The sequence below is a fragment of the Sitophilus oryzae genome, unplaced genomic scaffold (assembly GCF_002938485.1).
Source record: "Sitophilus oryzae breed Bouriz unplaced genomic scaffold, Soryzae_2.0 scaffold_1420_pilon_pilon, whole genome shotgun sequence".
Taxonomy (NCBI): Eukaryota; Metazoa; Arthropoda; class Insecta; order Coleoptera; family Curculionidae; genus Sitophilus; species Sitophilus oryzae.
In genome coordinates, this window is record NW_022146083.1 from 1,081,778 (window position 1) to 1,094,538 (window position 12,761).

General features: G+C 31.4%; 3 protein-coding genes across 3 annotated transcripts in view; 1 reads left to right on the plus strand and 2 right to left on the minus strand.

The window, feature by feature from the left end:
* Positions 1-6,905, minus strand: part of LOC115876167 (von Willebrand factor A domain-containing protein 8) — a 41,828-nt gene extending 34,923 nt beyond the window's left edge. The window contains exons 1-5 of the mRNA XM_030891852.1: positions 6,618-6,905; positions 6,315-6,556; positions 6,085-6,252; positions 5,930-6,018; positions 5,283-5,358 (exon numbers count right to left, since the gene is read on the minus strand). Of these exons, the coding sequence (XP_030747712.1) occupies positions 5,283-5,358; positions 5,930-6,018; positions 6,085-6,252; positions 6,315-6,556; positions 6,618-6,801 (759 nt within the window). The 5' untranslated portion in view covers positions 6,802-6,905. The remainder of the gene's footprint in view (positions 1-5,282; positions 5,359-5,929; positions 6,019-6,084; positions 6,253-6,314; positions 6,557-6,617) is intronic.
* On the minus strand, positions 229-4,459 carry LOC115876193. The gene is made up of 2 exons (XM_030891892.1): positions 4,378-4,459; positions 229-1,159 (listed from the first exon to the last, which is right to left on the minus strand). The coding sequence occupies exon 2, from the start codon at positions 1,100-1,102 to the stop codon at positions 245-247; it is 858 nt and encodes a 285-aa protein (XP_030747752.1). The 5' UTR covers positions 1,103-1,159; positions 4,378-4,459; the 3' UTR covers positions 229-244.
* A 76-nt stretch (positions 6,906-6,981) lies between the features above and the next one.
* On the plus strand, positions 6,982-10,898 carry LOC115876190 (succinate--CoA ligase [ADP/GDP-forming] subunit alpha, mitochondrial-like). Its single transcript, XM_030891888.1, has 2 exons — positions 6,982-7,325; positions 9,812-10,898. Exons 1-2 carry the CDS (start codon positions 7,007-7,009, stop codon positions 10,480-10,482), a joined length of 990 nt encoding a protein of 329 aa, XP_030747748.1. The 5' UTR covers positions 6,982-7,006; the 3' UTR covers positions 10,483-10,898.
* Positions 10,899-12,761: the final 1,863 nt, after the last annotated feature.

The following is a 12,761-nucleotide window of genomic DNA, read 5'->3' on the forward strand; positions in this document are numbered from 1 at the left end:
TAAAAAAATCAAAAAGACCACATATCTCGGTGGGCAGTGAAAATAACAACAGGCGGTTTACGCCATTAAACGTTTCTCAGAAATCGAGCCTATGACATCTATGTCGGTTTTGCTATATCTAGTCAGGAAATAGGTTTTCTCTGTTAAAACAGACCAATTTCGACCACCCTGTACATTTGAAACTGCTTTTTATTTCTTTTTAGAAGATGTTAAAAGTATTTTGTTCTAATCAATCAACACATTTTTAGCTTAGCCTACTAGAAATTAAACTACTTAACAAACTACTATCACACTCGCTGCTCTTCTTGGGTAGATTGGGCATAAAAATATGCAGCTGTCTCTTGGCAATCATATCTTTACCATCTTTCTTCCCATCCATAATTTCTTTACATACACTATCCTCACCTACTCTTGGTGTCAAAACATGATAGAAATCCTCTTCCTGAGTTTGTATCTCCTGTTTACTATACACTATCACTTCTGTAGAAGCGTTATTATCATTTACTTGTTTCAGTATGGATGAATCTGCAAGCTCTTGAGGTGATACTGGACTGGTTCTGGATGATTTCTCCAAAATATGGATCGGAATCACCCTTACAGGAGCCACTTCTTTATCAATATTGCCAGACTGGGTAGCCAAATCCAGCCAAACCAATACTTTATCACTTAGGGGATTGTTAGGAACAAAAACTGGTTGTTCGGTAGTTTTTAAATCCCCAAATCCAGAATCTATGGTTGCTAATTTACACAGACCTGGAGGTCGAGTGCCTTGGACAGAATTTAGGACCATCTCCTTCTTGGATGTAACTGGACGATTGGATAAAGGAGTTACCATGAAATCTATACCATCTTCTTTGTTTCTAGCGGGTTGGTCGACACTTTTGAATCTGGCTACGCCAGACAGTAACACTTTCATGGAGGACATCTTTACAGTGGCACTTTTGGAAGTTCTACGACCAGGTTGGGATCTGGAAGTGTTTTTGAAGGGTACGAAGTCAACGGGACGTTCTTTGGACTTGTCAAAGATGACATGGTGTTGCCCGTCTTTCCAGATGGTCCTGATGTAAAGGGGACGTTGGCTAGATTCCCAGTGAGTCACCATTTCGGGATATATTTTCGAGGAACAGCATTCGCTTTAGTTTAAGGTCGGGAATAGTATCTGAAAATTGTATAAATTTATTCAATATAAAAAATATATATACTAGTTGTTTTAACAGAAGAAATATAAAGAAATTAATAAGTAAATAAATATCCAGTTATAAAAATTTATACAGGATGAATCTTAAATATGTGCAAATATTTTCAGAGCTGGTAGATCTCGATCTCGATATAAGAAGTATATTTTATCTTTGTCGTTTTTCAAATAAGTCCAAAATAACCGAGTTATTTCACTTTGAAAATTAAAAAAAATTGGGAACCATTGGAATTCAGTCTATGTTGCCATATTACCAAAATATATTTTTTTTAAAAGCCTCATAGATGTGTTTCTGACGCAATGCCGTCTCTAATAGAACAGCCTCGGAACGAGATTTACGACGTCACGCTTTACATACTACAGATTAATGTGTTGTAGAATACATGGAAAATATAATTATTCCTCGTATTTTTGGTTTGTATTTTAAAAATGATATAGTTTACATGAAAGCCGAAAGTAGTCTCGACTGACTAGAAAGAAAGAAAATCTAGGATCTAGTGGGGTTGCAGTCACACCGACTGCAACCCCACTAGATCCTAGATTTTCGTTTACATGAAATATACATAATATACAGTTAATATAAATAGTTAATATAAATAAGTTAATATAAAATATATATATACAGTTAATAAATAAAAACGCTAAAAAAACGTTAAGGCTATAATGTTAGCCGAAACGTTTTTTTTCAATGCTGTGTCATATGATTTTTTTTTTTTTAAACCAAAAAAATAATGAAAAACCAAATGAAAACTTAATCAGCGTTTTTCCCGAACCTAAATCCCAAGAAAATCAAAAATTTTAGAATAATTTTACATATAAAATGACTGCGATCTTTATTTCATAGCCATCTCTGACGCCTTTTTTTCTATAATATTGTTTTATTGGCAAATATAATTTTTCGAACATTAATACTTGCACAATATACATATAAATTTTGTGAATGCAAATAATAATACATCACTATTAGTAGATATTGAATGTTTTTTTGTTAAATTAAATCGACTTTCAAACCAAAATTTAAAATATATTTTACATTTTACCCATTATCTTATGTACCTATTCATTATTTGTATATTGTAAAACATTTGCTGCATTTGTATAGTTCATAGTTTATTTGCCAAAGTATTTATTACTATAAATAGGTATATAATATATTGTATTTATTAACTGTATATTATGTATATTTCATGTAAACTATATCATTTTTAAAATACAAACCAAAAACACGAGGAATAATTATGTTTTCCATGTATTCTACAACATATTTATTAATCCGTAGGATCTAACTAGCGTGACGTCATAAATCTCGCTCCGTGGCTGTTCTATTAGAGACGGCATTGGACTGATATTTAGAAATGCCATTTCGTGTTGATTTTTGCAAGAAGAGGCAGAACTGTGACTTGTTTTATAATTTTCCTTTTCTATTTCTTATTCTAGAGTTACCTGGAGTTACCTATCTGATTCGTTCAGTCACTTAATTTAAAGAATATCAATAACTTTATTGACAGAGGTATTTTATATTTGCCATGTTGGTAAAAAATAACGGTCAAAATTCAAAGTTATTCATTTTATAGACTATAGTAACTATTCGGTATTAAAATAAAACATAAATAGCCAGAAATCGTAGTTAATGACTTTTGCAATCGATTCTCCGATTCAAAACATAGTTAGTGATTGAATTTGGTTGTTCGGAAAAATGTTAGTTAGTGACTTTTGGCAGCAATAGGTCGATATGTATCTCGTGGTGGTACCATTTAAGCCAAAACTATAATAAAATTTATAGTGTGATTGAAAAAAAATATCCTCGCGATATCAAATAATTCAAAAAGTTTGTAATATATTAATAGCTATTCCATAATATAATAAAAAATATGAATCGGTGACATCCTACAGGGTGAGTCTTAAATATGTGCAAATATTTTTAAGGGCGGTATATTTCGGTCACAGAAATATGTCTATGAGTTTTTTTTACTGGAAATTTTTGATTTAAAAATGTATTTTTCGAAAAAAAACTGGAATTTTTTTTAATATTCGGAATTTAGAGGAAAGAAAAAATCCAGCGTTTCTTAAAATTTAAGCAAAAAATTTTTTTTTCACCAAAAAATATCTCAGCTATTTTGGATTTATCTGAAAAACGGGGAAAAGAGAAAATATATTTCTTTTGTCGAGATCTACCAGCCCTGAAAATATTTGCACTTCTTTAAGACTCACCCTGTATAAAATATAACCGTTTATATTTTACCAGATATTCTGCTGCATATTTGAATCGTATTGTTATAAAAAAACTACATCAAAAGAAACAAAAAAGGAGAATAAATAATAAAAGCACTTATAGAAAAAAAATACAAAAATGATAAAAAAAATATTTTTTCATTAATGAAATAATAAAAAAAGAGACACAGTAATTTAATATAAAAATGATAATATATATTTAGACACTAAATATTATTTAAAACTTGGACAGAAAAGAATGTGAAATAACAACATTTTTTAAAAAAATAAAGATATTTAGACAGCATTTAAAAAAATATGCCCATGTTTTAATGCTAAAATATATAATAATAACATATATAAAAATGCATAATAACAATATTGCTGATAAAAACAAGATTTAAAGTGCACAGCAAAAAGTAAATGTTAAGAAAAATAGAAACCTACTAAAAAATTTAAATATGAAAAGTTTCAAAATTTAAGATAAATTTACCACAAAAGAAATATAATAAAATTTTAAAATTACAAAAAAAACTAGGCTTAAATCTTATGATTGATAATTCAAAAGTTACAAAAGATAAAACGAAATGAAATTGCATTTATCTCTTATGATATGCAGCAAAGTAACAAATCAGAAAAAAATACGAATACACATATTACAATTATTTTACAAATAAAAATTTATTAAAAAAGATTGTAAAAGAAAATTAAGAAAAATCAAATTAAAAAAAAATAAAATTAAAAAAATCAAATTTTCTCAAAACAAAAATAAAACAGAAGAAAAAAAAATTGTCAGTTAGGTTAGGTTAAAATATAAATGTCATATATTTTGAATATTAAAAAATGAAGCTATTTGCACAAAAAAACAATTTTAATAAAAAGAAAAGAATCTACAAAACAACAATAAAACCAACCATTTTCTGGAAACGAATTGACAAAACAGAGCAAACTTTTAAATTAATTATACTCACCTGGAGTTCACTACACCCTCTATCCCTTAGAGCGTCGCCACAACCCCCACTGGGTCGCACAGAAAGTGTCCCAGTGCAAGCGACACTGACGACGACAGGAAATAGAGAAAATGAAACGTCTGGCGACGCGATATGCCCCCCGATGCGAATCGATGATGCGCTCCGGTTCGCGAAACCTTGTCAACCGATACGGCTCGGGGTTAGATGATGATCTGAGGCCACGTGATGGGGGAAAATGTCACGAGAGTTTGTTTATGTTTACTCTCCACTTCACCATATTTGTTTTGAAACTTTTGTTTTGCTGTTAAGCACCGCATACGGAAATATTAAATAAATAGCAAAATTTTTAGTGGAGTGCTTTAAGCCCCCTTTATGGGATAACTTTTTTTGGGGACACCCTGTAGAACTCTATATAATTTTGGAAAATGCTTTAAATTGACTTACACAAGCAAACAAAATTTCATTTCAATACAAACTTTTGTTCTCCTTGCAAAAACCTAAGAATTTACTAAAATAAAAAATTAAAAGCAACGAAAAAAAAATTGGTAAAAATTGCATTAATACATTCACAGTAATTGAATTCCGAGGTAAAAGTCTCTGGGCACTCCACTATTTTTAGTTATGTGAAAAAAAATACAAGACAAAAGACTAAGAGGATGACTCTGTATTTTTAAAATAAAACGGTTAATTTTCAGAATAACTACAAACAAAAAAATATGTTTTTTTTTATAAAACTAACCGATTTTGTAGTACTTTTTGGGTTTTTGAAATTTCGCCAAAACGCAGTAAAAAATGTACTATTTTTAAAAAAAATAATATCGAGAAAAACTTTAGTTGAATGAAACAAATCATAGCTTAAAAATATTGTTAATTATTGCCAATTACAAAGTTGACCTTAATCTTACCTGATATGAAGCTGAAGATATGTCTCTAGCTTGAAAACGAGACCTTAACGGGGGATCTAAAGGATTACCTCTGTATCTGCAAAGATAAAAAAATGTTTTGCAAAAGTTTCCAATTTTTAAATTTAAGCGCCAAATTTTTGAGGCACTGTTACATCTAGAGGCAATGCACACAACACTATTTATAAAGCATAACTAAGAGTTAATAATAATATCAGTATTTTTATTGCATTCATTATATTTCTAAAGAAAACATTATGTAATAAATAATAAATGGACATTTCTCTAAACCATTTTAATAAAAATTTATTTAAATATCTGTGGCTCCATCTATACTGAAATATCGAAACAACTATAATACAGTTTCCTTACCGTCGCATGTTTTACATTAATTTCAAGAGATGGCGACGTAATATAAACTCACGTGGAGGCACTGCTGTCGTTGTTAACTATTTGTCGCGTATTTTAGGAAAAATCCCGAAATTTAAGATAACAAATATTGCAAAATCATAACAATAAAAATTACCAAACTTGTGATAATTTTTATATCACTTTATTTATAATAATAATATGTTTCATTTCAAAAAAGTAGTGCCGAAATATTGTCTTGTATTCTAGGACAGTAGGAAAATTGTTTCATTTATAATTACCTGGGAACAGGTAGTCCTAGAGCAATCACTCGGAAATTTTCGTCAACTCTGACCAATTTCCACCTCTCCAAATCCTCAATGCCGTATTTCTAAAAACAATTTCTCGATTTTTTCGCGTTCTTTTAGTCTCCAGCTGCAAAAAAATCGTGTCATACCTTCAGTAATTTATCGTATCTTTCAGCGGGTATAAGCAACCTGCCATCTTCCAAATGCATCTCCCTGTTTTCCAGAAGATTGTTCAGAACCGGCAACACGTTCCTTTCCGCTTTTTCCACACCTTCAAGGACCAGAATTCGTCCTTCTGTGGCAGCTTTTACAGCACTCTTATATTTTAAATTGAATTAGAATAAGTGAATAAGTTTTTTTAACAAAAAGTTCTACCTACTTGATCAAAATACTTTGCTGTACCGCCAATTATCTCACGACGTTGTTTTAAATCACTTTCTGTGGTGTCCCTACTTAGGGCAACATATTCATGTTCTCTATTAGTTAATTCTATATACTGCATTGCTAGAAACCTCTTTTTAGGTCCTGGAGGACCTATAAGGAACATATCCTGACCCAAAAGATCTTTTTGCATCATCCATTTCAAATGATGAAGACTACTTTGAGGTAAATCATCTGTATCTATATGCAAAAACATTCATTGATGTATTAAAAGTTATTTAGAATATTTTAAGGAACTTACAGTAAAGTCTTGGTACGTAGTAGGGACATTTAACTTCTTTGATCTCTTTAAGAATGTTTCCTATTGCAACACTGTCCTTAGTTACATAGGCCCTTGTACTATTTATTATTGAGTCTGATTTAGCAGTGTTCAATATTTTCATCAAGGTTTGGAATCTTCTATTAGCTACACTAGTGTTCAACATTTTTTAAAACAGAAATTAGACATGAATCAACAAAAACCAAAAGAAAAAGCAGTAATAATTCTAATCGGGCTATGTTGTGATAAGGTTATGTGGACTTTTAACGCGATGTTGTCACGTTTATTTCCAATATTTCCTTAGTTTTTTTTTGTTTTGAAAACCGTTGTCATCAAACAATTTACTGTCAAATATATTTATTTGTTGATTAATGACAATGACATTCTTTTTTAATCACACTATTAAGAAAAACCGGTATGTTTTACGAGTTATTCGTACTTATAGTTATGATGTTACCAGAGAAAACCTGAAAATTGGTAAAAATACGAAAGTTATTTGCCAGGGGTTTACTGGGAAACAGGGTACTTTCCATAGCAAACAAGCGCTGGATTATGGTACTAAATTCGTTGGCGGAGTGTCTCCAGGAAAAGGGGGTAAAACCCACTTGGGGTTGCCGGTGTTTAATAGCGTTAAAGAAGCTAAGGCAGCTACAGGGGCAGAAGCTACTGTTGTATTTGTTCCACCTGCAGGTGAGTTTAATATGGACACATACACTAAAATGATATTTTAATTTTTTGCAATTAATGAACACTAAACACTTGACATTTTTTTAGACTCGTTAAAAATCGTACAAAGAATGTTTTTTTTGTTCTCGTTAAAAATCGTACAAAGAAAAATTTCGTTATAGCCCCAATCCCAATATGCTCCACTAGCAAAACCGGTGATTAAAATTATGCTCGCTAACGTAGTTGAACTCATCTAAAAAGTTTTTTTTAATTGAAATTATAAATGACAGTACAAGTTAGACCTGAAGATATCAAAATATTTACTTTTTTATTTTAATTTTTAGAATTTTCACAAATTATACTTCCTAACACTTATAGAATAATTAAATAATACATTTTCCGTATTCTCGCTATTTAAACCCGTGTATTTGTAAGTACCTACTAGTTGTTTAGTTGTTTGGATGGTGGCAGCACCGCCGGAGAATGCACCAAGCCTATACTTTGGCGCTCAAATTTTTCGCTTTTGATGCATTCCTGGAAAGTGGACGTTTTTTGGCTTATATTTTGTTCATTCCGGATTCAATAGTTGTCCAGTAACTTCGAATCAGTCATTCTGTCTTCTTCAACGACACTGACAGATGATTACCCGCAGGGCCGTTCCTGGCAAGCGTGCAGCGCGTGCACGCATGTAGGCGCAACATTTTGGGGGCGCAAAATCAAAGGGTCAATCAGTACTTTGTAATAAAAAACCGATACGCTTTCTTGCCAATAAACAAATACTTAAACCATCATAGGATAAAGATTGCTTAACGTCTTTTTTGCGTTGGCCGCACCGAATAAACAAGTCTAGGGCTATCTGTCGGCAACACATTGATCTCATCTATTTATTTTTCATTTTATTCATTTTATGGAAAGCACTGTTCATTAAAATGTTGTATCCTATCTTATAGGGCTTGCTTCTCTCTACAATTTCCTGTCTCACAATGTACCGTTTGTGTCAGGGAAGGGATCATAATTTCATAGTTGTCGATTTTCGAAAGAAATCAGTACATGTATATTGTTTCGTATATTTTTTATTTTATTGACTTATGGAAAGCACTATTCATTAAAATGTTGTATCCTATGTTATAGGGCTTGTTTTTCTCTACAATTTTCTGTCTCACAATGTACTGTTTGTGTCGGGGAAGGGATCATAGTTTCATAGTTGTCGATTTTCGAAAGAAATCAGTACATGTATATTATTTCGTATTTTATTGATTTTATGGAAATCACTGTTCATGAAAATGTTGATCCTATGTTATAGGGCTTGTTTCTCTCTACAATTTCCTGTCTCACAATGTACTGTTTGTGTCGGGGAAGGGTTCATAGTTTCATAGTTGTCGATTTTCGACAGAAATCAGTACATGTATATTATTTCGTATATTTTGTATTTTATTGATTTTATGGAAAGCACTGTTCATTAAAATGTTGTATCTTATGTTATAGGGCTTGTTTCTCTCTACAATTTTCTGTCTCACAATGTACCGTTTGTGTCCGGGAAGGGTTCATAGTTTCATAGTTGTCGATTTTCGAAAGAAATCAGTACATGTATATTATACAATGTATAATGTACAATGTACGTATATTTTTCATTTTATTGATTTAATGGAAAGCACTGTTCATGAAAATGTTGATCCTATGTTATAGGGCTTGTTTCTCTCTACAATTTCCTGTCTCACAATGTACTGTTTGTGTCGGGGAAGGGATCATAGTTTCATAGTTGTCGATTTTCGAAAGAAATCAGTACATGTATATTATTTCGTATATTTTTTATTTTATTGATTTTAATGAAAGCACTGTTCATGAAAATGTTGATCCTATGTTATAGGGCTTGTTTCTCTCTACAATTTCCTGTCTCACAATGTACTGTTTGTGTCGGTGAAGGGATCATAGTTTCATAGTTGTCGATTTTCGAAAGAAATCAGTACATGTATATTATTTTGTATATTTTTCATTTTATTGATACTATGGAAAACACTGTTTATTAAAATGTTATATCCTATGTTATAGGGCTTGTTTCTCTCTACAATTTCCTGTCTCACAATGTACTGTTTGTGTCGGGGAAGGGTTCATAGTTTCATAGTTGTCGATTTTCGAAAGAAATCAGTACATGTGTATTATTTCCGAATTTTAGTTTATTGTTTTTATGTATTTCATATAAAATGGATCAGTTTTTTTTCTTTAGGGTACTATTTTTGTTACTAAATATTTGTGGTTTTGTTTGTTTTATTTATTTAATAAATGTTTTTATACTTTTTTTAAATACAAAATATACGAAATAATATACATGTATTGTCAAGAGAAATTTTTGAGATTAAGATTAAAATATATAATTGATTTAAATATAAAAACGGCGCACCAAAGAATGCTGCACGTAGGCGCCAGGTACCCCAGGAACGGGCCTGATTACCCGTCTTAAGATACTCTTGAATATGATAAATGACGAAAAGTAATACCTTTTTCTATTCCAGGAGCTGGCAAAGCGATCAACGAAGCCATTGACGCCGAAATACCCTTAATCGTCGTGATCACCGAAGGCATTCCTCAACACGACATGGTCAAAATCAAGTACCGCCTACTCCACCAGCAAAAATCGCGCATTGTTGGCCCTAACTGCCCGGGCATCATCCACCCAGAGGCATGCAAAATCGGCATCATGCCCGGCTTCATTCATAAGAAAGGCTCTGTGGGCATAGTCTCCCGCTCGGGAACTTTGACATACGAAGCTGTCCACCAGACTACCCAAGTCGGTCTCGGTCAGTCGCTTTGTGTCGGCATTGGCGGTGATCCCTTTAATGGTACCAATTTCGTGGATTGTCTAGATATATTTTTGAAAGATCCTGAAACCAAGGGGATTGTACTGATCGGTGAAATAGGAGGATCTGCCGAGGAGGAAGCTGCCGAGTTCCTAAAAGAGCATAATTTTGGTGTTAGCGCCAAGCCGGTGGTTGCGTTTATAGCTGGATTGACTGCGCCACCTGGTAGGAGGATGGGACATGCGGGGGCTATAATTTCCGGAGGAAAGGGGAAGGCTCAGGACAAGGTGGTGGCTTTGGAGGCTGTGGGGGTGAAGATAGCACCCTACCCGTCGGTCATAGGGCAGACGTTGTTCGAAGAGATGAGATGGTTGAGGCTGATTTGAGGAGATTTTGACTTGTGTTAATCCTAAATCATATAAATTAATATGGATAATAATAAGAGATATGTGAACTAATCAGATTAATTGTTTAGTGTTTTAAGTATGAACAGTTCTAAAATTATAAAGTGAATAGTGAGTATATTATTTCTTATTAATTTTTATGATTTAGGTACACCTAGCTGTTATTTTTTCTAAATTTATTTATTTAATAAAACTATTGATAGTTTAAAGGTATTTGATATTAAGTTATTTCCTCACTCTCCTTAGTAGGTATGTTTATAAAATAAAAAGCAATAAAAATTGTATATTTCTCCAATCACGTATCATAGCAAATATCAAAACTGTCCAATTATATGATTGTTTGTTAATTAAAATTAGCTAAAGGACATTTGTACATGTAGCGAAATAAATTGAAATTAAAAAAAAAACATATTTTGATGGATTACCGGTACAATATAAAGGTAAAAACAAAATGTAATTGTGTTTTAATTAACATTGAAATGCATGTTCTCTGTTTTTCAGAATTTTTTTGAATTTTTTTTTATCAAGAGCGTTAATAAATGAAATGATGATATTTGCAGTTTATTGGTATATTTCGACTTTTTTTGTAATTGATTACAAAAATACCTATAAGATGATCGAAAAAAAGCGTCATTGATGGCTATGAAATGAAGGTTGCTATCATTTTATATGTAAAATGACAGCGACATTCATGTCATTTGTGACGATGTTCATTTCCAAGCCAACTGGACGCCGTTTTTTCAATCATACGGTATTAAGTGTCTGTTTTAAGTTGCCAAACTTTCAAGGGTTCCCAAATCTTACTTTGAAAAAAAACTAATGATGTTTCTATAAAGTTATACTAATTTCCTTAAATCGTTGATGAAGTATATTTTCATTATCGATTACTTTTTATATGCGTTCATAGAAGATTAATGATGAAAAGCTTTCATTAACGTCATTGTATTTAGTCGATTTGTGAATGAATGGAACAGTGATTAATTACTGGGAAATATGGATTTACGATATCCTGACCTTTGTCAAATCGTGTAAGGACGTAAATGTGTAACTAAAATCTATAAGAAAAATATAACTAAATATACACACAAATTATTGTTTTGTAATTTTTGTTTGGGTAATTTTGATACGTGTAAAGTTGTTTTGAAACTTAAATAATAATTAATAATTTAATGTCTTTTCAATTCTGCATTTCTTTATGTCCAAAATGTTGTTCCAAAATGAAGAACATTTCAAGTCTCTTAGAAAAATAACAAACATGGATGAAAAATTATGAAAATTTCAGTATTTGTAGGAAATTTTATGCAGATTTAGAATATACAGGGTGGTCTGAACTGTATTCCGGAAACTTCGGCAGCATATTCTTCAGATAAAAATAAGTAAGAAAGTTCGTATAAATAAATGTATGTCCTAAAATCCTTAGTTTTGGAGATACAGGGTGTAGAAATTTCATTTTTATTTCGATTTTTTCCAAATAATTTATGAAGTAACGTCAATATTTGGATAAAAATTGGTGTTTGGGAGTTTTTTGACATGAGAAATTTGATGATTTTGATGTCAATATGATTCCTATTTGTAGAGGGCGCCACCTACATGTGTTTTAACTGTTTTTAAGAGTAATAATTTTTCGTCCATACCTGTATAAAACTACTGAGTAAAAAAATATACATTTCCGTTATTTTCAACGTTAAAAATGTTACTTGGTAAAAATCGCTTTAAGCAACCGTTTTAAAGATATTTAGAATGGAAATAGTCAATACATGTCATTATTGACAAAAGATAAACATGTTGAGTAGATAGTAATTTGACTAAAATGATAAATTTGGGAACATTTTATTTTTTCTTCGAAAAAGTTATGATAAAACAGTTTCTGTTGAACTTTTGGCATAAAAAGATTTTAAATTTATAAAATCAGTCTAATAACTATTTAGTCAACATGTTTAATTTATGTCAATGATGACAGGTATCGATAATTTCGATTCTAAATATCTCGAGAACCATTACTCACTTTTTTCACGTAAAAAACGTGGTAAATATATATTTTTTACTCGGTAGTTTTATACAGATACGGACGAAAAGATATTACTCTTCAACCCAGTTAAAAAATGTGTAGGTGGCGCCCTCTACAAGTAGGAATCATATTGACATCAAAATCAAATTTCTCATGTCAAAAAACTCACAGATACCAATTTTCATCCAAATATTGACGTTACTTCAGAAATTCCGTGGAAAAAATCGAAATAAAAATGAAACTTCTATACAGG